Consider the following 26907-nt stretch of genomic DNA (forward strand, 5'->3'; position numbering starts at 1 on the left):
TGGACAAAAAGGTGTGCATTGTACCTTGTGTGAATTATACATGGTGAATGCTGTGCAACAATTTAACCAAAAGTAAGACAGAGCTATTTAAATAAGTGAATGAGTTAGAGAAATATTTATTTATTTAAATTTTTTTTCTAAATATTTTACTGATTTATTTTTAGGGAGAAGGGAGGGAGGTACACTGATTGGCTGCTTCCCACATGCCCCCTACCGGGGACCTGGCCTTCCACCTAGGCATGTGCCCTGACCTGGAATCAAACCTGTGATGTTTTGGTTCGCAGGCCGGTGCTCAACCCACTGAGCCACACCAGCCAGGGTGTGGCTTTAAAGATGTGAATGACACCAGATGTAGGTGGTGTGTTGATGAGTATTTAACATTAGATTCTCAAGAAAAAAAGCTCCATGACAAAGAATTAATTTTCCCCATTACTTCTAGAAAAATTAACCAAACAATAAAGTCCTGATTTACAGTGTTTGCCAATTTCAGGGTCATACTCCCACCATGGTCAGTTTTGAGGTACCAATGAGATGTCACTAGAGGCGGAGTTTGGAGGAGTTGCACCAGCCGTTGTATAGTGTTTCCACTGTAAAGATACAATAAACACAAATAATCTCAAGAGCATAATAACAGTAAAATAATTAGGAAGTGCTGAGGCTTAAGTGTCTATTCCTTTTGTTTTTAACATAGTTAATAGCAAGTATATATAATTTTATTTTTAATAGTGGGTGTTTTCTATTGAAAACTGGCTCACAAAATTCTTGAAAATTAAAAATGGGCTCTGAGGAGATGCCGTCAGCTGGATGCAGCAGACCACTGAATGCATTGGAAATATGGAAATAAGCATGATTCAGTGTGTAACTTTTTTATATTGAGTCAAAACAATGGCATGTAGCTTGGCGGCAAACAAGGAAATCCAGGGAGATTCCTCACGCTGGTGTGCCTTACAGGATTGAGTTTGTCCATGACTCAGTCCAAGATAAACACTAAGCAACTCATTAATAATGTTCTGTTAATAAAGTTACTGGCACCTTCATGAGAAATCCACACATTCGACCTTTCCTTTTCTCTTTTTCCTTTGCTACTCCCAGATTAGCTTACACTTCTTTTTCCTTTGCCATCCTCTACTTAGCCTATAATTTTTTCTGCCTTTTTTCTTCATTCCTTTCTTCTCCCTTGCCTTTCATCCTAATTTTCTCCATCTTCTTGTTTCCCGTTCTTCTCCTGTGTTTTTGCTTTCTCTTTTTGATCTGCTACCCTTTCTGCATTTCAAAACGTTGCATTTTCTCTCTTCCTATTAAATCTTTCTTTATTATTTGCCTAGCCTTCCTCTTCTTGACCCCCATTCCACTTCTAATAATATACACTTTTTTCTTTCTTGTCCCTAAAGCCTTTGGGATAGTTTCTGAGGACACAGGTCCTAATAGATTTCTCTACAACAGTATCATTCACAAAGTGAGCAGGGCCAATTGACAAAGGGAGAAGGAGCTGGAATCAGGAGGGGAGGAAATGAGAAATATTAATATTTGGGACCTCTGGGCAAGATGGAGGAGTAGGTAGATATACTTTGCCTCCTTGCACAACCAAAAGAAGGACAACTTATTAAAAACAACAACAAAAAATAACCAGGACTGCCAGAAAATTGCATTGTGTGGAAGTCCAACAACCAAGGAGTTAAAGCAGAAACATTCATCCAGACTGGTAGGAGGGGTGGACACAGGCAGCTAAGGTGGAGATGACTCATGGCAAGGAGGTGGCTGGCAGACCTGGCAATTCCACGTTTGCATGTGAATAAACTGGGAGGAACAACTGGGGAGTGAGACAGACTGCATAACACAGGGTTCCAGTGCGAGAAAACAAAGCCTCAAAACTTCTGATTGTAAAAATTTGTGGGGGTTCTGGTGGTGGGAGGAACTCCCAGCCTAACAGGAGAGTCGACTGGAGACACTCACAGGGTTCTAGAATGTATACAAACCCACCCACCTGGGAATAAGCACCAGACAGGCCCAATTTGCTTATGGGTAGTGGAGGAAGTGACTAAAAGCTGCCAAAAGCTGAGCAAGCAGCACTGTTTCCTCTCAGACCCCTTCCCCACATACAGCTATGTGGGCTGTCCCATCCTGGTGAATACCTAAGGCTCCGCCCCATACTACATAACAGACTGGTGAAGACAAAGAAATATGGCCTGAATGAAAGAACAGATCGAAGCTTCAGAAAAAATACAACTAAATGATGAAGAGATAGCCAACCTATCAGATGCACAGTTCAAAACACTGGTAATCAGGGTGCTCACAGAAGTGATTGAGTATGGTTGCAAAATAGAGGAAAAAATGAAGGCTATGAAAAATGAAATAAAGAAAAATATACAGGGATCCAACAGTGAGGGGAAGGAAACCAGGACTCAAATCAATGATTTGGAGCAGAAGGGAGAAATAAACACTCAACCAGAATGGAATGAAGAAAAGAGAATTTTAAAAAATGAAGAGAGGCTTAGGAACCTCCAGAACAACTTTTAATGTTCCAATATCTGAATCATAGGGCTACCAGAAGGAGAAGAGAAGAGCAAGAAATTGAAAACTTATTTCAACAAATAATGAAGGAAAACTTCCCCAATCTGGTGAAGGAAATAGACTACCAGGAAGTCCAGGAAGCTCAGAGAGTCCCAAGGAAGCACACACCAAGGTACATCATAATTACGTTACCCAAGATGAAAGTTAAGGAGAGAGTCTTAAAAGCAGCAAGAGAAAAGAAAACAGTTACCTGCAATGGAGTTCACATAACAATTTCAGCTGATTTCTCAAAAGAAACCTTTCAGGCAAGAAGCCTGAGAAATGTATTCAAAGTCATGAAAGGCAAGGTCCTACATCCAAGATGACTCTATCCAGCAAAGCTATCATTTAGAATGGGAGAGCAAAAAAAGTCCTTCCCAAATAAGGGCAAGTTATCATTACCGTCCCCTTATTACATGAAAGTTAAAGGGACTTCTCTAAAAAAAGAAGATCACAACTACAAACAGGAAAATGACAACAAACTCAGAATTATCAACAACTGAACCCCCACAAAAAACTAAGCAAACAACTAGAACAGGAACAGAATCACAGAAATGGAAATTGCATGGAGGGTTATCATTGGAGATGGGGATGGGGATGTGGAGAATGGGGAGAAAGGTACAGAGACTAGGAAGCAGAAATGGTAGGTATGAAATAGACAGGGGGAGGTTAAGAATAGTATAGGAAGTGGAGAATCCAAAGAACTTGTATGTGTGACCCATGGACATGAACTAAGGTGGGGAAATGATGGTGGGAGGGTGGGTACAGGGCAGAGGAGAATAAAGGGAAGAAAAAGTGGGAAAAATGTAATAGCATAATCAATAAAATGTATTAAAATATTTGGCATCCCTGGGGAAATTTTCATGGGTGAATTAGAGTTCAAGTTTGCTGGCTGATTGTAGGATGGTCATTTATTAACAAGGTTCTAGCTCTGTCTGGCCAATGTGAGACCTGCCTGCCTTATGTGGGTACTGAGTGCTTGAGCTGCAGACAAGTCTGACTTGTGTGGTAACACGTACAAGATNAGAAATGGTAGGTATGAAATAGACAGGGGGAGGTTAAGAATAGTATAGGAAGTGGAGAATCCAAAGAACTTGTATGTGTGACCCATGGACATGAACTAAGGTGGGGAAATGATGGTGGGAGGGTGGGTACAGGGCAGAGGAGAATAAAGGGAAGAAAAAGTGGGAAAAATGTAATAGCATAATCAATAAAATGTATTAAAATATTTGGCATCCCTGGGGAAATTTTCATGGGCAAATTAGAGTTCAAGTTTGCTGGCTGATTGTAGGATGGTCATTTATTAACAAGGTTCTAGCTCTGTCTGGCAATGTGAGACCTGCCTGCCTTATGTGGGTACCGAGTGCTTGAGCTGCAGACAAGTCTGACTTGTGTGGTAACACGTACAAGATTTCTAAGACATTGTATGAAAGAGGAATATAAAGTATCTTAATAGTTCTTATACTGAAGACATGCAAATATTTTACGTAGTTTCTACAGATCGAATAAGTTAAATAAAGATGTTATACAGATTAAATAAAACAGGATATTAAGAAAATCAATTTCACCTATTTCTTTTTGTATTTTTTAATATGACTCCTAGGTAGTTTAAGGCTACTTCTGTGGGTGACATTATTTCTGTGTTCTGCTGGATAACGCTGCAGCGGCCCTTGATAACGATGTGTCTACCAAGTCTCTGGGGTCTGTCACTAGGTTTCCACCACATATTTCAGATGATTCACTTTTTTGGTTCAAACTCAAATTCTCTCCCCTCCCATACTCATCAAGTGTAGCAAAACTATTTGAATTTCCTAGCCATGTGAGAATTTTGTTACCTTTTATTCATTTTTCAAAAAATATAATTCAGCCCTGGCTGGTGTGGCTCAGAGGAATGAGCGCTGGTCTGCCAACTAAAAGGTCATTCATTCGATTCCCAGTCAGGGCACATGCCTGGGTTTCAGGCCAGGTTGCCAGTTGGGGGTGTGTGAGAGGCAACTGATCGATGTATCTCTCACACACTGATGTTTTTCTCTCTCTCATTGTCTCTGAAAGTAAATAAATAAAATATTTTTAAAAGATTATATACAAATATATATGTATTTGGTTCCTTTTATTATATATATATAATATATATATAGTGTGTGTGCGTGTGTACATATATGTACACACGCGCACACACTATTCAGAAAAAATAGCCCAGGGCACTGTTTTCTCTTACTGATATTTCTAACTGAACAAGGGGAGCTTTACTCAATTGACACATGCTTCATACTAAACTGTGAGCAGGCTTTCAGTGGTGTGGAGAGAAAGCAGGCTCAGTCCTTCCCTTCCACCAAGCAGGCAGCCTTGAGTTGTGTGACTGTCCTATCTGCCTGTTCCAGGTACCTGTACCTTATCAAAGGCAAGACATAAAATAGGCCAGAAGACTGTCCGATAGTCCATGGGTCTTGTGCCCAGTAGAGATGCTCCATTTTTGGATGGTGATTCGAGGACCCTGTCTGATTTCTGACCTTGAGGGAAATGCCCTCAGGAAGAGCCTCTGCTCTGACGGTAAGCCATGACACAAAGAAAAGGCTATAGAAGCAAAGGCAGCAATAAAGAGAAGCGAAGGGAAGGAAAGAGAAGCAGGCTGAGAAAGAGGAAGAGGCAAAGAGAAGTCGAGTCATAACCAGAAGAGAGAATAGCTGCTACCCACTTTGGAGGGTACAAGAAGGCCAGCTGGTAACCCCTGTCCCAGGTTGCCATTGTTCCGGGGCTCTGTGGGGACTGGCAGGGTGCTGATGCGCTGCTTCTTTGCTTCCGCAGTGTCTTTAAAATAAGTCTTCATCCACTTGTGGTAACCCAAGGCTCTCTGTTCATTGCAATTTATATACAAAGGAAGAAATGTGGTAGGCAGGATTCTGAGATCAGGAGAAGGCCTAAGGGGAAAATGTATGTGTGCTTGTGTATGTGTGTGTGTGTGTGTGTGTAAGAGAGAGAGAGAATTATCATGGCAGGTAAGGGTAAGAAGAGAGAAAAAAGGAAGTGAAGGGAAAGAGGAAAGATTTTTGACGGGAACAAAAAATTGCATCTCCAAGTTACGGACACATAATGGTTCTGAGCTTCCTATTCTTATTGCTAAGTTGAAAATAAGGATTAAAATTTTTTTAAATTGCAAATGAAGGTGGAGGGAATAGCACATAAGGTCTTGTGCACCTGGAGCAGTGAAAACATCGTGGGCTTTGGAGCCAGACAGACTAGGTTTTGAATCTGAACTCCTCTTCTTACTGGATGATGACCTTAGCAAGTTCTCGTTCTCTCTGAATGAGTTTCATTATCTGTCAATGGGAATTATATATAACTTCTCTGCAGTCTGTTGTGAGCATTGGCTAGTATCTTATATGCGATATTCCCTGCACTTAAGAAGTAAATGCAAGCTAAAGTTTTAATGAACATGGTAACATAGAATCCTACTTTCTAATTTGGCTCAACTCATTTTTGGTAAATAAACTTAAAAAGAGGTAGAGGAAATGTCTCCATCCACTGACAATGTAAAGTGTTTAAACATGTTGGACTCTGGGAAAAAATTATGTTTTTGGACACAGAAAACCCCAAGTGATTGTTTTTCTTTGAGAGGGCAATCGTGAATATGAATGTGCTGATCATAGTGGTTTGAGAATTTCTGGGATAAAAGAGATTTTAGAGCCGAGTTCATCAAACAGGTGAGGACTGCCCTCTCCAACATTCGTGATGCATGTGTATCCGGCTCCTGTTTTCTTGCACATGTGACATGTTTGTGTATGTTTATGTGGGCAGCAGACTGTTTTTGTTATGGTTTTTCTTTATACAGTTACTTAGGGTATGATTTCCCCTAAAATATGTGTAGAAATACACTTATTACATTTTGACTTCAAAATGTTATTGTAAAAAGATTCTTGTTTTAAAATGTACCCTTCTACACTTTCACATTTACATAAGTCAATTTTATCATTCACTTAAAAATTGACCATTCCTGCCCTGGCTGATATAGCTCAGTGGATTGAGCGCGGGCCTGAGAACCACATGATTGCGGTTCGATTCCCAGTCAGGGCACATGCCTGGGTTGCGGGCCAGTTCCCAGCAGGGGACTCATGAGGGGCAACCATACATTGATATTTCTCTCCCTCTCTCCTTCCCTTCCCCTCTAAAGATAAATAACTAAAATCTTTAAAAAAATTGACCATTCCTCCTATGGACAAATCCATTGGGAAATTTTCATCTTCACTAGTAATTTCCAGCTATGTCACCTAAATCTTAAGTATAAATAAAACCTCAAAAAGCATGGCTTTGAAAAAATTGATCTGCATTCTGCAAACTACGTAAATTATACCATGCCTGTCTCACCACTTTATTTCGAGACAAGGCCTCTATAACCCCTTGCCCGTGCTCTTCCAGTCCGATTCCTAAAATGATGGAACCACCATTCCTGTTCTTTCTCAGCACCCCTTGGTCATGCCCCCCCACCCCCCACCCTCTGTGTGGGATGGGCGGGGTAACTGATCTGAACCTTTCAGTGAGGCGCCATCAAAGTGCTCTAAGGTGCTCTGGGAAACAGGATGGCAGGTCCACAAAAGAATTAAACATAGAGTTACTCTGTGACCCAGCAACTCCACTTCTGAGTGTATACCCAAAAGAACTGAAAGTCTTGAGAACAGATTATTCACACACCCACGTTCATAAGCATTATTCCCAATAGCCAAAAGCTAAAAACAATCCAAGTGTCCGTCGATGGGTGAATGAATAAACATGAAGCATATACACACAACGGAATATTATTTAACCTTAAGAAAGAAGAACATTTTGATTTCCTTCATGCAACATGGAATAACCTTAAAAACATCATGCTAAATGAAATTAAGCCAGTTACAAAAGGACACATAGTGAATAATTCAACTTATATGAGGTAACGAGAGATGTCCGGTTTATAGAGACAGAAAGGAGGATATTGTTTACCAGCGGCTGAGAGGAGGGGGGAAACTGGGACTTATCATTTCATGGGTCAGAGCGTCAGTGTGGGTCACTTATTCACTGGGTAACCTTGGGCAAGTTACTTAACCTCTGGGTTTCAGCTACTCCATTTGTAAAGTCAGGATAAAAATAGCCACCGTTTTGTTGGGTTGTCAAAAGGATTGAACAAGATAATGTGTGGGCAGCAGGTAGCTCTGTGCCAGGCGGATAAGAAACACTTGACAAATAGCAGATGGAAAAGATCTGGAGGTGGGTGGGGATGTTGATCGCACGACAGTGTGACCGTGCTTGGTGGCACTGCACTTAAGATGGTACATTGGTACATTTTATGTATCTGTATTTTACTGTATTTTTTTAAAAGGTGCTCATAAGCCCTGGCTGGTGTAGCTCAGTGGATTGAGCGCGGACCTGTGAACCACATGATCGCTGTTCAATTCCCAGTCAGGGCACATGCCTGGGTTGCAGGCCAGTTCCCAGCAGGGGAGGCACAAGAGGCAACCATACATTGATATTTCTCTCCCTCTCTCCTTCCCTTCCCCTCTAAAGATAAATAAATAAAATCTTAAAAAAAAAAGCACTCTGAGGTTATAACCAATTTATGCAACCTGTAGTACCACGGGGGTGCAGTAGAGGGCAAAGGACTTTCAGCATCACAGGAAAGCTTGGTGCAGTCACTCCCACAGCCCTTTCCGCCTGCCCATCAGTGATTCATTCACACCTGTGGCTCAGACAGGGCCACTGCAAGCCTGGGAGTGAGAGCTGTTAGCTTTGTCCTAATGCTCCTGAAAAGGAAGTGAGGGCTGCAGGGGCCTTCCCTAGAGAGGGGGTCATGTGAACTCACGTACGTGGGAGAAATGCAGCCTTATTCAGATTTCTACTATTTGTTATCTTGCCTCTATTACTCTGAGGATTAATGATCAATGAAAGACCTCAGGGCTATCAATCTGAGGAATTGTCTTGAAGATGCGTGGGGGTTGGAGTTTCCTTTCGCTGGTTGCTGATTAAACCTGGCCAGTCCTTCCTTCTACGGAGAGTGGACAGTCCCAGGCATAGTGGTGAGTTTCCTCCAGCTTTAATTTTCTGTAATGTGTGTTAGTGACATCTGCTGTTTGGCTATTTAAAGCACACCTGTTGCTCCTTTACAGTTTAAAGTTCTGCATGTGTGTTGTATGTCTAAAAGCAGGGACACATCTCGCCGATTTTGTACAATGTGGCCTTGCTCAGTTTCCTCTAGAAGTCCAAAGTGACCAAAGGTGGCCATGTGGCTGCTGTAGGGAATGATTGGGGGCATCTGGGCATTTGATCCCCAGAAAAGCTTTCTCACAGACCACCTGCGCTAAGCCATAGATTATTAGAGTTCAGTGCAGTTTCTGAGTTTTATTTTAGTTCTTGTGAATGTGTAACTCTCTATGCATGTAGGCAAAGTCCTCTGAACTCTGTGACATCTAGCAGAGTGTCCCATAGCAGCCACCTACCCCTCGTGAGAGAGGCACATGGGGCAGGAAGGGAGGAAGAGGCCCCCATGGCTGTAGACCCTGATGGTGGAATTGACCTTGGTAATCACCTCCCAAATTACTTCATTTCAGGGTTCAAAATGCCTTCAGCTTGGGTTCTGGAAGGGACTAGACAGGTGTGGGTTCAAATCCAAGCGCTGTCACTTATTCACTGGGTAACCTTGGGTAAGTTACTTAACCTCTGGGTTTCAGGAATAAAAATAGCCACTGTTTTGTTGGGTTGTCAGGAGGATAGAACAAGATAATGTATGGGAGGCAGGTAGCTCCGTGCCAGGTGGATAAGAAACACTTGACAAATGGCAGTCATTCTTATCTCATGTTGCAAACATCACTCAACGTTCACTGAGTTTTTAAACCCTCCTCCATTTTTTTTTGTTTATCGTTGGGAGAGAGAAATTACAGGATTAGATATTCTTTGACAAACCACCAATAGTCATTTCACGGTGCCCTCGACTAGGACTTTAAAACTGTACTCTATTCAGGAAAGTCACTCTGTTTTTCACCTGTTTTCAGCATAGTAGTCACAGCAGTAGGAATATGCTAATACTCATAAATATTACTTATTGGATGGATAGTTCATGAAAAGTTTGTGTCCTGCTTTTTAAAATATTGTAATGAAATGCCATAATGTATACAGCTTGCCTGAAATAGGATCTTTTTATTATTAAGAGGAGTTTAAAGAGAGTAACTTCCTCTGCCTTGTTCAGAATAAGTTCTAGACGAGGTTGTGGTGTTGGGCGGGGAGAAGAGGCGGGTAGAACGTGGAAGCTCTGACCTCTCGATTCCGGGGATTTCAGAGAAAGCACGGGGTTAGATTCTGCTGCATTTTTCAAGGGCCGCAGCTCTCCAAACACCTCGGTCCTCGAATGGCTGTCCCTGCCATTGTCCTGACATGCCATCCCGCAGCGTCAGACAAAGGGGAGACTCAGTCATACGGGTCTTGTCTCGATGACATATTTTTANCTAGACGAGGTTGTGGTGTTGGGCGGGGAGAAGAGGCGGGTAGAACGTGGAAGCTCTGACCTCTCGATTCCGGGGATTTCAGAGAAAGCACGGGGTTAGATTCTGCTGCATTTTTCAAGGGCCGCAGCTCTCCAAACACCTCAGTCCGCGAATGGCTGTCCTTGCCATTGTCCTGCCATGCCATCCCGCAGCGTCAGACAAAGGGGAGACTCAGTCATACGGGTCTTGTCTCGATGACATATTTTTATATTTTGTTCATTGTGAATGTAGGCATTAATTTTAATTTTCAAAATATTATTTATCTTGATTGGTGAGTGACTCGATGGCCCTTCAAATTTGTGCCTGAAATCCCCCTAGTCTTGGGGCTGATAAGTGCTACCATTCGTAACACGCTAGCCACGGTAGTGAGTGACTTGTATACATTCTCTCTTTTACGCCTCTTCACAAAACCTGTTTTACCGATGAGAAGCTGGAACTCTGCAGCAGTTAAATAAATGATCTCAGCTAGCGCAGCCAGTGAGTGGCTAAGGTTGGACTTGAACACAGATCGACCAGTCCCTTACACTAAACTCATTCCTGAACCATCACGCATTGTGCACCAGTTTATTCATTCAACACGTATTTTTGAGAGCATATTATGTACCACTGTGTGCTTAAAAAATACAAAATGAAATCATTTATTCATTCATTCCTATATACATTTTTAAAAGTATTTGCTGAGCATGTGCTGTGTGAAAGTCTCTATCTTATGTGCTGGGGATACGGCAGTGAGCAGGACTGTTGATTCTTTTCTCTCCTGGGCATGAGAGGCCGGTGAGATAATCGATAAACAAGTAAATGAGCAGAAGTTTTAGACAGTAGTAAGCACTCTGTTTTGTAGAGGGATTAAAATAAAGTGAACTAAAAGCAAGTTGGCCACTCTAGATAAGGTGGTCCAATCAGGTCTCTTAGAGGACATAAACTTTAGGCCGAGATCTAAATGACAAGAAAAAAACAACCAAGAAAGGACTGGGGGAAGAGCATGCCAGCCCCAGGGGAGAAGCTAGTGCTGAGGCCCCAAGGTGGGGGAAGCGGGGTGTGGCCCGGGAACTAAAGAGGGGCAGATCGGCTGGAGTGCAGAGGGCAGGAGAAGCGTAATGTGAAGTGAGGCCCCAGAAGGAGGCAAGAGCAGCTCATGGGGCACGCGATAGTCTAGTATTAGGGGTGAGTTAGGCCACAGGCTACTGTCACAAAATACAGTGGCTTAACCCAGATAGTGCTCAATACGATGACTCAATCCGTGGTGTTGTAAGTAATTGAAATAAAATCTAAATTGGGTGACATTTGCAGACTTAGTCATTAGGTTCCTTGGACTGTGTATTAGGAGACTTTAAAGAATCAACACAACTTAGTGAGATACAGTTTCGTTGCGATTAAGGTAGCGTAACGCACTCTGAGAACACACTCTGAGAACACATCAGCCCTGACTCACCCTGGGGCTAAGAGCCTGGGCTCTGGACTCACGGCAGGAACTCTGTGATGGTAGCTAGGCAGGTCTTTGACCGCCACCTTTCGTATCTGTAAAGGGGGAATAGGAACGGCACTCGGCTGTTGTAAGGATCGATCTGTATAAGGTTAGTGTCACTTAGCTAATGACTGCTAGCTGTCCTTAGCCCCAAAGACAACAAGTGGCCACTGGGTCATTAGCACGATAGAGTCCACCCGGAGTGGAGAGGTCACCAGACTTGCTGAACTGATATAAGTCTATTGATTCATCAAACAGAACAAGTTACTCCTGTCCTCTTAAATGTGGGTAATAGATTAAAATCATGGCACTGGGAGCCGATTTATTTTGCTGGGTTCCTGAAATCTGGAGGATTATCACAGACTAATATTACATCATAGAGGCTCTGTTTATACTCATAGTTGTTCTTCCATTGACCCCTGGATGCTTTAGTAAATATTATACGAAAAGGAGATGACCAAGGACTACCTCGGGTGGGCTGGAAAGAGTAAAAATGGAGGAAATATCTCAGTGCCAAGGTGAAAACCCTGGGCCTGTTCCAGGCCACCATCTCCTCAATCCCACCCCCACTGACAGCCTTCTATGGCCCCTTTCCACCAAGCATGCCGTGGGCAAGGACTATCCAAGTCAAGGTTTTCTCTTCACCATCATGTTCCTAGGCGGTTGAGCATTTCTGTGTTCAGTTTCCTGTTTTCTAGGAAACACTTCTATAAAGTATTTTTGTTGATAAGTTACTTAGAGAAATATCCTCATTTTCTAGAATCTCTTCACAACAAACAAACAAATGAAAACCCCAAACTTGAGGAGGCTCTAGAGACAGAAAAATCCGATGAGAGCAGGGCAGTATTTCACGTATCCCGGGGTGTTAGTTCCGCCAGTTTGGCCCCTCACCACACCGGCACGGGTGCATGCAAGTCTGCACACACACAGTTGTTCACAACTACGGTCCGCAGGAACAGCACAGCGAAGTCTCGCTATGCCACGTGGAGGGTGCCTTTGTTCCTCCTGGTTGTCTAGGGGAGTGGCCAGTCTGAGGTTAGACTGAGGGTTGGCGTGTTTTGGACACATGCAAGTTTAAGCCGGAAAACTCACACCACTGCTAACTGTTTTCCCGTGGTGTTTCCGAGTGTCTGGTGTGGGAAGACATGAAGTTGAAGAGCTGACTACTTTAATATTAGAATCCAACCACTTCTCACCACCTCTCCCACCTTCTTTCTCATATGAATTACTTGATAGTGTCCCAGCAGACCTTCCCTGTCAGCCTTGTGCTGTTCCAGCCATTTCCACCCAACAAGCAGAGGGCTCTTTAAAACAGGGGTGTCAAACTCATTTTCACCCGGGGCCATATCAGCCTCACAGTTGCCTTCAAAGGGCTGAATGTAAATCTCGGACTCTCCTTCACAGTTAAGGGAGAGCTGGCTGCTGTTGCTGGATAGAAACAAGGTGCTGGGCCAGATAAAACAAGGCAGAGGCCAGATTCGGCCTGTAGGCCTTGTGTTTGCCACCTGTGCTTCAAAATGTACCTCAGAACCTGTGACCCCTGTAGTCTAAATCCTCCACTGATTCCTCATTTCAATCAGAGGAAAACCCAGAGTCCTTGCAAGGTCCGACTGACCCTTCAATTCACTTCCCCAGCTCCAGTCTAGGTACTCCTCACCTTTTCCAAGCACGCTGTCCACCAGGCCTTTGACCTTGTACTCGTGCTTCTCTCTCTCTTCAGGATACTTCTCTCCCCAGACAAGTGGTTCGCTCCCTCACTCCCTTTGGACCTCTGCACGAAGACCACCACATCAGAGGGACCCTTTTTCGCTGCCCTATGCAAAATATCACCTTCCCCAGTCACTCTCTATTCCCTTTAAAGTTATTTTTCTTTCCAGTCCGTATCACTACCTCAGATATATATTTATTATTCTGCTTATCTTACCCTTTTCTTACCCCTTCCCGGGATGCGGGCTGTGTAGGAGTGGACATCCTGTCTGCTTTATTCACTGCTGTATCCCCAGTGCCTAGAAAAGTTTCTGGCCAAGTAGGTAGTTCATAAACATCTTGAATAATGAATGCTGGGAGAATCTTAGGTCTCCGAACACCTCTGCTCTGTGTCTAATCCAACAACTTGAAGCCTGCCTCTTCTCAAAATCCTCAGAATTCTGCATCCATGAGTTTCCTCATCTGTAAAATGCAAGAAGTAGAACTTCCCTTTGAGAGTTGTGATAAATCAGTGAGGTAATGTATATGAAGGGTTCAGTATTTATATTGGCACCCAGAAAGACTCCAAGAAATGGAAAATGTTTCCATCTTCATCGTCATTATTGTTTGGCAGGGATGCAGACTGCTTCTGCACCAACCTGAAGACATATGAAGGTGTGAGGACAGGGACGGGGACCATTCTGTTTACTTCTATGCTTCGGGCCTTCCATGTACGTTGATAAGTGTTGTTTGAAGTCAGATATTAGCTCCAGGGACTCTCTACTTCCACAAATTACAAAAATTGAGGAATACCTCATAACACTAATGTAGGGGGACCACAGTATTAGGTGATAAAAATTACTTTCATTGAGAACTTACATCCACACTAAAACCTGCGCACAGATGTTCATAGCAGCTTTGTTCATAATGTCCAAAACTTCAAAGCGATCAGGACATCCTTTAGAAGGTGAAGGAATGAATAAACCATGGTACATCTGGACAAATAGAATTCTATTCAGCACTAAAGAGAAATGAGCAACCAAACCATGCAAAGACATGGAGGAAACTTAAGAGCATATACCTGACTGAAAGAAGCCCATCTGAAAAAGATGCGTACTGGATGATTCCAACTATACATTCCAGAAATGACAGAACTGTGGAGACCATAAAAACATCAGTGCTTGCCTAGAGGTGTGTGTGCATGTGTGTGTGTGTGTGTGTAGATAAAATGGCAGCACCGAGGATTTTTTAGGGTGGTGAAAATACTCTGTATGATACCATAATGATGGATACATGACATTGTACATTTGTCTAAACTGACATGAGGTACAAGAGTGAACCATAATGTAAACTATGGACTTGGAGTGACTGTGATAAGCCAATGTAGGTCTACTGATTGTAACAAATGTATCACTCTGGCAGAGGATGTTGGCAAGGAAGGAGGCTATGCATGTGTGGGGGCTATCTATGGAAAAATAAATCTCTGTACCTTCCCTTCAATTTTGCCGAGAAACTTCAACTGCTCTTAAAATAAAGTCTTTAAAAATTGCTTTTGATTTTCTTAAAGCCTTCAGGCTATCAAGAGGGAATGTGAGAGAGGGTGTTGAGTATGTCCTGGCAATACCAAGAAAGAGGCACTTCTGCCAACTATTGTATTCCTCCCTTCTGGGAATCCTGATGTGTCTCCGTGATGGAGATATGGCATAGTAACTGGCCTGGAAATCTGTGAGCCAAGCTCATAGATCAGGTTCAAAGAGTCAGGATACATGCTGGGACCCTATTTCAAACTCTTGGTGAATATAGTCATATGTTGATATTAAAAAAAATTAAAATCTTACAGGATTGAACAAACCACATAACCACTTAACATTATTTGCTGTCTTTCTAGGATTTTGAACTCCTCTTCATCATTCATATGCAGAAACCAATGATAAAATCCCTGGAATCACAATGAGACATCCCAGAAGCATTCATGTGCTTTGTGGCATCGTCATGTCCGTGCACGTCTGGGCTTCGGAGCTGCCGGAAGAAAGGGAACTGATAGCCAACCACTCCAACCTGTTTCTCAGAAAGGTTCCTGCAGACTTGACCCCAACCACGACCACGCTGGATTTGTCCCACAACCTCCTCTGTGAACTCCAGAGTTCGGATTTTCGTTCTGTCTCTGAACTGAGAGTTTTGATCCTGTGCCACAACTATATCCAAGAGCTGGATATGAAGACCTTTGAGTTTAACAAGGGGTTGAAATATTTAGATCTGTCTTACAACTCACTGAAGACTGTGACTTGGGACTCCCTGGCAGGCCTCAGACATCTAGATCTTTCTTTCAACGACTTTGACACCATGCCGATCAGCGAAGAGATTAGCAACATGGCTCACCTGGAAGTCTTAGGTTTGAGTGGGGCAAAAATACAAAAATCGGATTTCCAGAAAATTGCTCATTTGCCTCTAAATACTGTTTTTTTAGGACTGAGAACTCTGTCTCATTACGAAGAAGGCAGCCTGCCCATCTTAAACACAACAAAACTTCACATTGTCTTACCAGCGAACACAAATTTCTGGGTTCTTTTGTGTGATGGAATCAAGACTTCAAAAATACTAGAAATGACAAACATAGATGGCAAAAGCCAATTTGTGAGTTATGAAACGAAAAGAAATCTTCCTTTAGAGAATTTCAAGGCATCTACTCTGTTACTTAGCAAGGTTGATTTACTTTGGGATGACCTTCTTTTTGTCTTCCAGTTTGTTTGGCATACATCAGTAGAATATTTCCAAATTGAACACGTGACTTTTGGAGGGATGGTTTATCTTGGCCCCAAGTCATTCGACTACTCAAACACTGTAATGAGAACTATAAAATTGGAGCATATACGTTTTAGATTTTTTCATATTCCACAGGACAGTGTCTATTTGCTCTTTACCAAAATGGATATAGAAAACCTGACAATATCAGATGCGCAGATGCCCCACATGCTATTCCCTGCTTATCCTAGAAGATTCCAGTATTTAAATTTTGCTGATAATATCTTAACAGATGAACTATTTAAAAACCCTATCCAATTGCCTCATTTGAAAACTCTCATTTTGAAGGGCAACAAATTGGAAACACTTTCCTTAGTGAGTTGTTTCGCTAAGAACACATCTTTGCAGTTCTTGGATCTAAGCCAAAATCTGTTACAACATAAAAGTAATGAAAATTGTTTTTGGCCAGAAACCTTGATCACCATGAACCTGTCATCCAACAGATTGGTTGATTCTGTTTTCGGGTGCTTGCCCACAAGTGTTCAAATACTTGACCTGAATAATAACCAAATTCAAACTGTCCCTAAAGAGATTATTCATCTGCAGTCTCTGCAAGAGCTAAATCTTGCATTTAATGTCCTAACTGATCTTCCTGGGTGCAGTCATTTCAAAAGACTCTCAGTTCTAAACATGGAAATGAACTTAATTCTCAGCCCATCTCCGGATTTTTTTCAGAGCTGCCTGGGAGTTAAGACTCTAAATGCAGGAGGAAATCCATTTCGGTGTACGTGTGAATTAAGAGATCTCATTCAGCTGGAAAAATATTCCAAGGGCATGATGGTTGGATGGCCAGATTCCTACATCTGTGAATACCCTTTGAATCTAAAGGGGACTCAGTTAAAAGATGTTCATCTTCCCGAATTATCCTGCAACACAGCTCTGCTGGTTGTCACTATTGTGGTGGCCATGCTCGTTCTGGGGACGGCCGTGGCCTTCTGCTGCCGCTACTTCGATCTGCTCTGGTATGTCAGGACGCTGGGCCAGTGGATACAGATGTGGCACAGGGTCAGGAAGACAGCCCAACAACTCAGGAGAAATGTCCACTTCCATTTGTTTATTTCCTACAGCGAACAGGACTCTGCCTGGGTGAAGCATGAATTGATCCCCACTCTAGAGAAAGAAGATGGCTCTGTCTTGATTTGCCTTCCTGAGGGAAACTTTGACCCTGGCAAGACAGGTACTGAAAACATCCTAAACTGCATTGAGAAAAGCTGTAAGTCCATATTGGTTTTGTCTCCCAACTTTGTCCAGAGTGAGTGGTGCCATTATGAACTCTACTTCACCCACTACCCTCTCCTGGATGAAATTTCTCATCGCATAATCCTCATCTTACTGGAACCCCTTCCACTCTACTGCATTCCAACTAGGTATCCGAAACTGAGAGCCCTCGTGGAAAAAAAAGCATACTTGGAATGGCCCAAGGATAGGCGTAAATGTGGACTTTTTTGGGCAAACCTTCGAGCTAATATTCATGTTAACTTATTAGAAACCAGGGACACGTGTGAACTACAGGCATTCACAGAGTTGAATGAAGAGTCTTGAGGTCCTGCCATTTCTGTGATAAGAACAGACTATGTTTGAAACCCCATTCTTCCTTAGGGAAATTGGGGCTCACATGCACTGTTGGAATTTAAGTTGATCCCACCTTTATGATGACAATTTGGCAATATCCATTGAAATGAAAAATGATCCTTCCCTCATGTTAAGTCCATAAAAGTTTTCTAAGAATGTGTCCTACAGAAACAGAGGTTTGCAAAGGTTTGTGTAAAAAGGCGTTTGTCTGCCAGTTCGATTCCCAGCCAGGGCACATGCCTGGGTCGGGGGCTCAAGAGGAAACTGATTAATGTTCCTCTCCCTTTCTTTCTCCCTCCTTTTCCCTCTCCCTAAAAATAAATAAATAAATAAATAAATAAGTGAATAAATAAATAAATATTTGTATTTATTTATTTATTTATTTAAAAAAGTGTTTGTCCCAGCATTGTTTATAATCATGAAAAATAGAAAAGAGCTCAAATGTCCACAAAATAAGGACTGATTCCATAAATCATAATACATTAATCAATAGAACATTACCCAACCATTTAACAGAATGAGGTAACTCTGTATTTACAGGTATGGTGAAAATTGTATTAATATGGTGGTTTATTCACTGAAATAAAAGTCTAAAGGAATCCGTATCAGTACTTTGATATATAACAGTGGGCTGAGTTTGGGAGATTGGACACAAGGAGCATTTGGTTTCTATGTTGTATATTCCTGTGATGTTGGAATTGCTTAGAATGAATTTGTATTACTTTTATCAGAAAAAAAACAATAAAGATTATTTTTAAAGCCTATTCATTTTGTTCGATTCTTCCCTTCCAGTCTCACAGACCATCGAAGGAAAATCAGCTTTCCTGGATTTTGCAAAATTATATTTCAGAACACGTTACTTCCCTGCCCAGAAAAATGTCTGTGGCTCACTCACATGATAAAGGAAGAAAATGCCGAGATCCTGTAAGGTCTGACACCACCATTCCCTCACCTCCTTTACCCTATCGCTGAGCCCTACCGACTTACTGATCTTTTCCCAGAACACTCCATCTTCTTTAGGCCCCCAGGCTCTAGCCCAGGGCGGGGGCCAACCCGCTGTCTGTGGGCTGCATGCAGCCCAGGATGGCTGCGAATGAGGCCCAGCACAAAACTGTAAATTTACTTAAAATATTATGAGATTTTTCGTGTGATTGTGTGTTGCAACATATTTAATGTGTAGCTCAAGACAACACTTCTTCCAGTGTGACATAGAGACGCCAAATTTTGGACACCCCGGCCGTGTCTGTGGTATTGTGACCGCCTGTGACATCTCTTCCCCTTGCTTATTCAGGAAATCTTATATACCCTTCAAGGCACAACCCAAATGTCAACTCTTTTTTGAAACTTTCTTCACTTCTTCTCCAAAACGTGATGCTATTTCATTAATACTTGATTATAACACTTCAGACATATTTCTGTCACCAAACTGATCATACATGCCTTTAAAGTTTCCATTTCTCCCTAGATCAAAGGCTAGGACAGACTGCCCTATGTCCTTGCACCAGCCGCAGTTCACTCAGCCCCTGACTCAGAGAAGGTGCTCAGTGAGTGTTGAAATGGGTGTTGGGTTAACTGAAGGAGCTTAGTGGGCACTCCACAGGCTTCAGGATACATTGTGGAATTCGAAGGCAAATTCTGAGGAGCTGGACAGGAGGATCAAGAACAGGTTAGAGCCAGGTGAGAAGACCAAGAATCCAGAATTGAAGAACTCCTGAGGACAGCTTGAGTCAGATAAAACTTGCCAATATTTGGTTGCTCTTGACCTACAACAACATGTTTTATCTCATTCTGTCTAATAAAACTCATCTCCTAAGCAGGGTGAAATTGGGTTCTACATCTGCTTTCTTTCCTTATAGTTGTGGTTGTGTGAACTCCTGAGGCTAATAGTCATTTGAAAAATTGTGCTCAAGACAGTCAACCTGAAAGTATAAGGAGGTGGCTGGGTGTGTCTGTCTAGAAGCCAGGATGAACTACCGTTTGTCCAATGGCCAGTCTCCTCCGAGAGGCTCAGGTCCAGAGACCACAAGGCTGTGTGTCCCTCTTCTTCCTGCCAAGCCCAAGGTCTGTTGGAGAAGGAAAAGCCCAAGGAAACACAGTGGGGTGAGGGCAGAGAAGGGGCACAAAGGCTTTCCTCCCAGGCTCTCAGCAGCTGGGCTGCTGATAGTTAAGTAGTGTGATTCATACGTGATCTGTGGAGGAGCCACACAGATACCACAGGAGGATATTGTAAACGTTGAGTACACTACTCAGTGCTCGACTCTTACCTTTAAAGATTAAGTAGTAACATGCAAAGTAGGTAACATTCACCCTAAAGTCACCAGTAGTTAAATGTCACCAGTAATACGGTATTTAAAATAGAAATATTTTTATTATAATTCAAAAAATAACGTATTAGTCTTTGTTCTCAGCAACTTCTTGTTTCAGCAACTGGGCTACCCTTGAACCCTACCTCTCTGATCATTGGGCTCTTCGTTCCCAGAAACTTGGATACCATCCACAAATTAATGTGCTTGGTTTTGACTGCTGTGGCTCATAATCAGAGAAAATGAAGTGTATATGAGTTTAATGGTGGGGTCCGAGATACAAGTAGCACCTCGCCTCAAACAAGCTTGATGATATACCTTTCCCCCCCAAATTTCAGATTTCAACAAGTGACCATGATGTTGATAAGGAAGTGAATATGCACAGGCAGTAACAGGAGCCAGTGTGACAGCTTTGATCTTGTTCTGAAAATGACTCCAGATCTTGTAAACTTTCAAGTTCCTTATAATAACCTCGCCATCAGTCAGCCTAGAGCTTCTTCCATTTCCCCCCCAAGGATGTTGCGCTCTGTATCAATATGATTGGAGTCTGTCTGTGGATTGCTTACAGGCCCTTCCCAACCACTGTGCGTCTCTGCAGATCAGTGCAGGATTTGCTGGATAAGAACAGATCAGGGTCGATATTCACGTGGCACGGAGGACGAAGACGGGGCCATTAGTCCTCGGGTTCCAAGGGACTCGGGGGGAGAAGGACAGAATTTTACATCTAACTTAAGGCAAATGTTCCTAAAAGGTTCAACTCCTTTATCTATTATAACGAACCAGTCCAAAAAAAGCATAAATGAGGAATAATTAAGCTGAGGGAGAATTTAGAACTTTTCAAGTATTCTTACAAAAAATTCGAAAAATGAGTCTTTAGAATTTTAAATAACTCACCTACACCCATGGCCAAACATTCATTTTTTAACTCCTTGATATACATATTTCCTTCCAATCCACAACTAGGTGGCCTTTATTTTTTACATTTGATTTTATTATCTCGAGCATTTCATTTTCATGGTCAAGGTCAGACCATACTCCCCATACTCCCCATAATCACTTGAGATCTGGACTCCATCTGCAGTCTCTCCACACTACCAGAGCAGCCTGCATCTGCCCATCCCTAAAACAACATTCTCTCAGTAACACATTACGAGGTGGCTCCTCAGAGCATCCACCCCTTTTCCCCGAGGCAGACATGTTCTCAGTGTAAGGCAAAAGAGTAACAGGGAGCCTGATTTCCCAGATGTTTTCAGGACATTGCGGGTACGCTATTTGGAGATGCTTCAATACTCCTCGAGCTGTTTTTCGCTGGTGTGCTGTGACAACCAGTGTGCTGCTGGTACAGACATGAGTCCTCCACCAGACTACACGAAGGTCTGATAGTGCTTTCAGAAGTCCCCACGGTGGCAAGTGCAATGAAGACCTCCTCACTGTGGATAAGGAGGTGGTCTAATCTGGACATCTATGTCAACAGCCAGCTGCTGACACTCTGCCCCCTCCACATTATGAAGCTGCTGAAGTCCTTCTCATTCAGCTGCCTGAGGACAAAGGTGCAGCCAAAGGTGGGATTGCTCGGGGTCGGGGTCACAGAGGGTGGGTGGGGCCTTCCAGCCAGCACAGCTGTAGACAGCGGCCGCAAGTGTCCTTCTTCACAGTGATGGGTATTTATCTTCAGAATGCGCATTGTTAGTGGTGTCTGAAATGGCTCAGTGGTAAACACTAACAATGCATGCACATTCTAAAAATTACTTTAAAAATTTGAATAAAATCTAATGGAGTGGATTCTAAATCCATTCACGTTTCCCCAAAACATGTCAATATGACCTTTGCCTTTTGAATCTTTGCTCCACCCACATTTCCAGTGAAGACTTCCTGGGTGATCTAGTTGAAAATGGTGGCACTCATTGTCCACCTTCCTTGCTTTTGATTTCTCCATAGCATTTGCCACCTCCTAAATGACTGGATCATCATTCTGTGTATCTTGCTTCTCCTCTGTCTTCCCCCACTAGAATGCAAACTCCTTTAGAGAGGAGATTCTCCCCGTGTTGCTCGCAGATGTTGTCTCCAACTCTGCCTGGAACAGTGACCAGCATGTAGTCACTCTTCAAGTCTTTCCTGAGAAAAGCAGAGTTTGTTTGTGGACCCTTTGTGGATAAGGCTGCCCACTTGAGTGTCAACCCTACTTGTCGTAAATCAGGGCTAGCCCTGACCAGTGTGGCTCAGTTGGCTGGGTGTTGTCCCCCAAAGCAAAAAGTCACTGATTTGATTCCAGGCAAGGGCATACGCCCGGGTTACGGGATTGGTCCTGGTTGGGGTGCATATGAGAGCTAACCCATCAATGTTTCTCCCTCACATCGATGTTTCCCTTTCTGCCTCCCTTCTCCTCTCTCTAAAAATAAACAAGTAAAAAACTTTTAAGAAATGTTAAATCAGAGACACCGATTTTACTCGTTAGGAGTGTTCCTCACCTTTAGTAAGTGTATGGTTGCTTACATTTTCCGGGAGCTGTCCTCACTGGTTGTCTCCCCACACCCCCCACCTTCGGCTTGTCTCTTCGTTTCCTCCTGTTGGGATCTGCTTGATCTCGGGGATCTGCTGCGAGCAGCTTTTGCACTATTTCAGAGTCTGAAGATTATCTGAGTCACCACAAATGGGGTAAGGGGAAGTTCTGGGCCCATGTCTCAGACCCCGGCCTCTGCCGCTGCCCCAGCTCTTGGGACCTTCCTTGAATCTTCTAAGTCCTTCCTGGGGCCTGGATCTGCCACAACTGAAGGTGCTCTCTGAGCGAGATGAGTGGGACCCAGACCCCCTGGTCTCCTTTTGTCTCCTGTGGGGCAGTTTTTGGCCCAACACCTTGCACATAAGGTCACCCAGGTATTCTGAGGGGCTCTGAAGCTCATACTATGGGGTCCTCTCAGAGACTGGTTGTTGAGCCCCCTTTGAGGTAGACATTTAGGCAAACAGAACATTCCCACTGGCCAGAGCAGTGCAGGGTCACCCAAGACTGAGCCGGCAACGTGGTGTTGACATGCTGATTTGGGGTGCTGCTCACATTGAACACAAGATGATTTTAGGGGTCTGGCCTACCAACAGTTTACCACCAACTCCTGGGCTTGAGCCCCCTGTGTGGACCTATGTCCACCTGTTTTGACTGGGGTGTCACCTCCTGCCCATAGCACCTGAGGATGGCAGGTACAGTAGCAGGTGTCCTCTATCCGGTGGTCCCCCTCGTCTCCCAGCCTTGACATCCAAGGTGATAACTGCCAGTGCTGCTGGCTCTGTGCCACATGTCATGTTGTCCTTCAAAGATGGCTTTCAAGACTGAACACCAATGGGCCTTTCAACCAATGTCCTCTCTTGCCTCCCACTGACGCACTGACATGGTGCTCTCCCCGTCTTCAGCCATGGTGATGAGGGACAGGCGTGTCTCGCAGGAGTGGGGCTGTGCCTCTCGTCACACTCCCCGCTGGCAGTGGAGTACAGAAGGCAGGGACTCAGTCAGCCTCTGAAGTGCCCATTCTAGGGATGCAGTGACTGGCACCTTGGGTCCAAGAGAAGACGCAGCTGGAATATGCCTTATTCTGTGTTTGCCCCATAAAATTCTCAGTGGTAAGCTTAACAGAACCAGAAAACAAACACTGGTTCACATTTTCCTGTGTACTTTGGGGGCCACTTGCATCAAGGAAGCACGGTACCAAGCTTTGGGAGAGAGTCATTAAAGGTGGTGTGGTTGAGGGGCGCGACACCATAGGTGATGATGTAACCGGCAGGCATCACACCCGTGCCATTAGGGAACAGGGAGGCAGGGTCTGTGCTGTGTAAAGTAAACGGCTTCTAAAGAGTCACGTCCTTGTGATTAATTACAGCCCTGCTACTATTTTCTCCTTATGGGACATAGAAATTAACCAGGAATAGTGTCACGGGCAAGATAAGGCCCGGAGACATGGTTCCTGGGTTTGAACGGGGAGAGGAGGTGCTTGGACCCTGCAAATAATCTTTCAGCGCGCCCACCGGACCACACGCAATGCAGGAGGCACCCTGCTCTGCCCATCTTCATTCAGAAGTCACCAGACCTCACATGTATCCATACACTTGGAAACCACGTAAAGTCAAATTATTCACGTAGACAGAAGCCTTGCACTACCAAACACCATTTTTCTGGGGGCCTGGACACCTTGGGGCCACTCTACGAAGGAGGACATCCTGGCTCATGCGGCCGGAACGGACATGGCCTCCTATTTCTTGGCGGCACAACGACTTGTTTCAGTTTCAGAGTAAGTCACTGGCAGCAGGATGGTTTGTCTCGAGGGCTAATTAAGTGGTAATGTGGGGAAATTCAGGGGTAAAATTGGAGGGTCTGGTAGACTGACGGATGGCAGAGAGGAGGGGCACTGAGGGATTCGGTGAGAAAAGTGAAGGGATTAAGTAGAAAGCTCAAAATGGCAGTGACATAATAATCCTGGGGTGTGCAGTGCGGCATAGAGCATATAGTTGTAATATGACGTTGTAATGACTGTGTTTGGTGCCAGGCGGGTACTGGCGATACTGGGCAGAGCATGCTGTGAAGTGTGTGACTGTCTAACCTCTATGCTCTACACCTGAAGCCAATACAAAATAATACTGAATGTAAACTGTAATTGAAAAATAAAATACAAATTAGAAACTGATGAGTCTGACAGATTGGAACAGGCAAATTCTAGTACCACAATATTATAAGGTTATTGGAAGTTCCTCTTGCGGTTCTATGAAAAAATTGAAAGGAGAAGAGTCATTTCTTATTTTATGTCACGTTGTGTTAAAGCACCACATTTCCTTGGCTGGCATAGCTCAGTGGATTGCGTACAGGCTGCAAACCAAAGGGTTGCCAGTTCGATTCCCAGTCAGGGCACATGCCTGGGTTGTGAACCAGGTCCCCAGTAGAGGGTGAGTGAAAGGCCACCACACATTGATGTTTCTCTCTTTCTCCTTCCTTTCTCCTCTCTCTAAAATAAATAAATAAATAAATAAAATCTTTTAAAAATTTGAAAAGAAATATGATGAATTTAACAGAAAAAAAATAAAGCACCACCACATTTAAGTTCTGTTCTCCGCCCAGAGGAAGTGATACTGTTAGTTGTGCCTGGGAACTTTCTAACCCTAACGACCTGAAGTGTCTGACTTCCTGGCAGCAGCACCTGTGGCCCTGAGAAAAAACAAACCAGAAAAAGGTGCTAGAAGAAGCTGTACTAGGTTAGCTCTACTAGTCCATGAGGAACAATGTCTTTTCCTTCCTACACTCAGTGGTCCTGAGGCCACCCAGCGACCCATCAGCCCTCAAGCTCCTCCTAGTTCTTTTGTTTCTGGAAAAACGATGAACAGCTCTCCTTGATGCTGTTTTCACTGTCCTGGCCTTGTATGTAATGGTACAAATTGCTAACCCTTCCTGAAGATTCTAGGTGCCAGTCACGGTTCCAAGGCTGTCACGAGCTATACTCATTCATTTTCATGCCTGTGTATTAAATTATATTCTTCTTCTCAGGCAACAGAGAAGGTCCCCAAGGTCCCCCAAAGTTAAGGTTTTCATGGCTAGTGAATGACAGAAATCCCAGGTTATAGAGCCTGCTTTCATATCTGCTCTGCTCTGCTGCCTCCCAGGAGCTTCATAATTAACTATCAGTTTCCTTCATATTTACAGTCGTCCTGGAAATACTTGTTCTTGCTAAACCCTACTCTTGGAGGAGGTACCTTTCTGAGAGCCATCCTCCTCAGTGTGTGACCTAATGCTGCCAGTCCCCACCAGCCTGTGGCTACAAAGAAGGGACATCAACACCAATGACCCCAAGTTCTTGTCTTTGTCCCACCTGCTTAAGCAGAGCTTTTGGCCCCCCTGCAAAGGTCCCCAAGAATATTTCTGTAAGAGCCGAGGGAGCCTCGCTCGTGCTCACATGCTGCACGGTCACCTACACTGACCATGGAGTGCCACCATGGTTCATTTCACTTCTGCTATCTCGGGTGGCTACACCTGGGACCTTGCAAGAGGTCCTTGAAAGAGCCTTGCCGTGTTGGCATTGCCAAAGAAGGGTGCCTTCTAGATGATGCGAATGGCCATGCGAACGGTGCCGTCTCTCAGTAATCCCCAACTCACTCATCCTTAAGTGCCGCACCCGCCGCAGCAAGGGTGGTCGCGAGGTGAGGCGAGGGACTTAAAAGAATGGAGAGGACCAAATGCTCTGCTGGCAAATGGCAACTTTATTCAAGGAACAGCTGTCTTAAATACAAACTGTTAACGCCTGAAGCAAGACCGCAAGGAACTAGAAACAATGTTGTTTCTCAGAGTTCGTGCACTCCCTTAAGCTATCAAAAGGGCAAGAAGTTCTCATAACCGTCTTGGAACATGACACCTATGCCAAAATCTTATTATATCCTTCAAGGCTGGGAACTAGGAGGTTAGGAAAATGTCAAGGTACCCGCCGGCTCCAGGGACCAGAAACCAAGTTCATCCACCATTTTCACAGTGGAGAACTCTGTCCTTGATCCCCTGTGGCCTAGCAGGCCCCCACACTTAAGGTGAGGAGCCAAGCTAAGTCCCACGTAGTGGTTCCAAGAGAGGTTCAAAACCTCTCTTCTCAAAGCTGGATGTTAACACCTCAGCATTCCAAAGCCGCAGGGCTGGGTTCGAGAGTCTCGGTGAAACAGCATGCTCACCACCACTAACCGTCAGGGAAATGCACATCGAAACCACGACGAGACACCACTTCACGCCTGTTAAAACGGCCATCATCAAAAAGGCAAGAGCTTACACACGTTGGCGAGGATGTGGAGGAAAGGGAGTCCTTGTGCTCGGCTGGCGGGAGTGGACGTTGGTGCAGCCAACAGTCGGGAGATTCCTGGACAAGAGTAAAACTAGAACTACCATACGAATCCAACAATCCAACAACTCCACTTCTGGATATTCATCCAAAGAAAACAAAAACACGAATTCAAAAGAAATGCACACCCAAATGTCACTGCAGCGTTATTTATAATAGCCAAAATACGGAAATAGTTT

The 26907-nt window shown here is 43.8% G+C and overlaps 1 protein-coding gene across 1 annotated transcript; it reads left to right on the plus strand.

Moving 5' to 3' along the window:
- Nucleotides 1–8253: 8253 nt before the first annotated feature.
- TLR10 (toll like receptor 10) lies at nt 8254–17825 on the plus strand. The gene is made up of 2 exons (XM_037064345.1): nt 8254–8591; nt 15092–17825. The coding sequence occupies exon 2, from the start codon at nt 15154–15156 to the stop codon at nt 17545–17547; it is 2394 nt and encodes a 797-aa protein (XP_036920240.1). The 5' UTR covers nt 8254–8591; nt 15092–15153; the 3' UTR covers nt 17548–17825.
- The last annotated feature ends 9082 nt before the right edge of the window (nt 17826–26907 follow it).

The sequence above is a fragment of the Sturnira hondurensis genome, unplaced genomic scaffold (genome assembly GCF_014824575.4).
Source record: "Sturnira hondurensis isolate 20B ecotype Veracruz unplaced genomic scaffold, ASM1482457v3 Scaffold0015056, whole genome shotgun sequence".
In the NCBI taxonomy this organism is placed as follows: Eukaryota; Metazoa; Chordata; class Mammalia; order Chiroptera; family Phyllostomidae; genus Sturnira; species Sturnira hondurensis.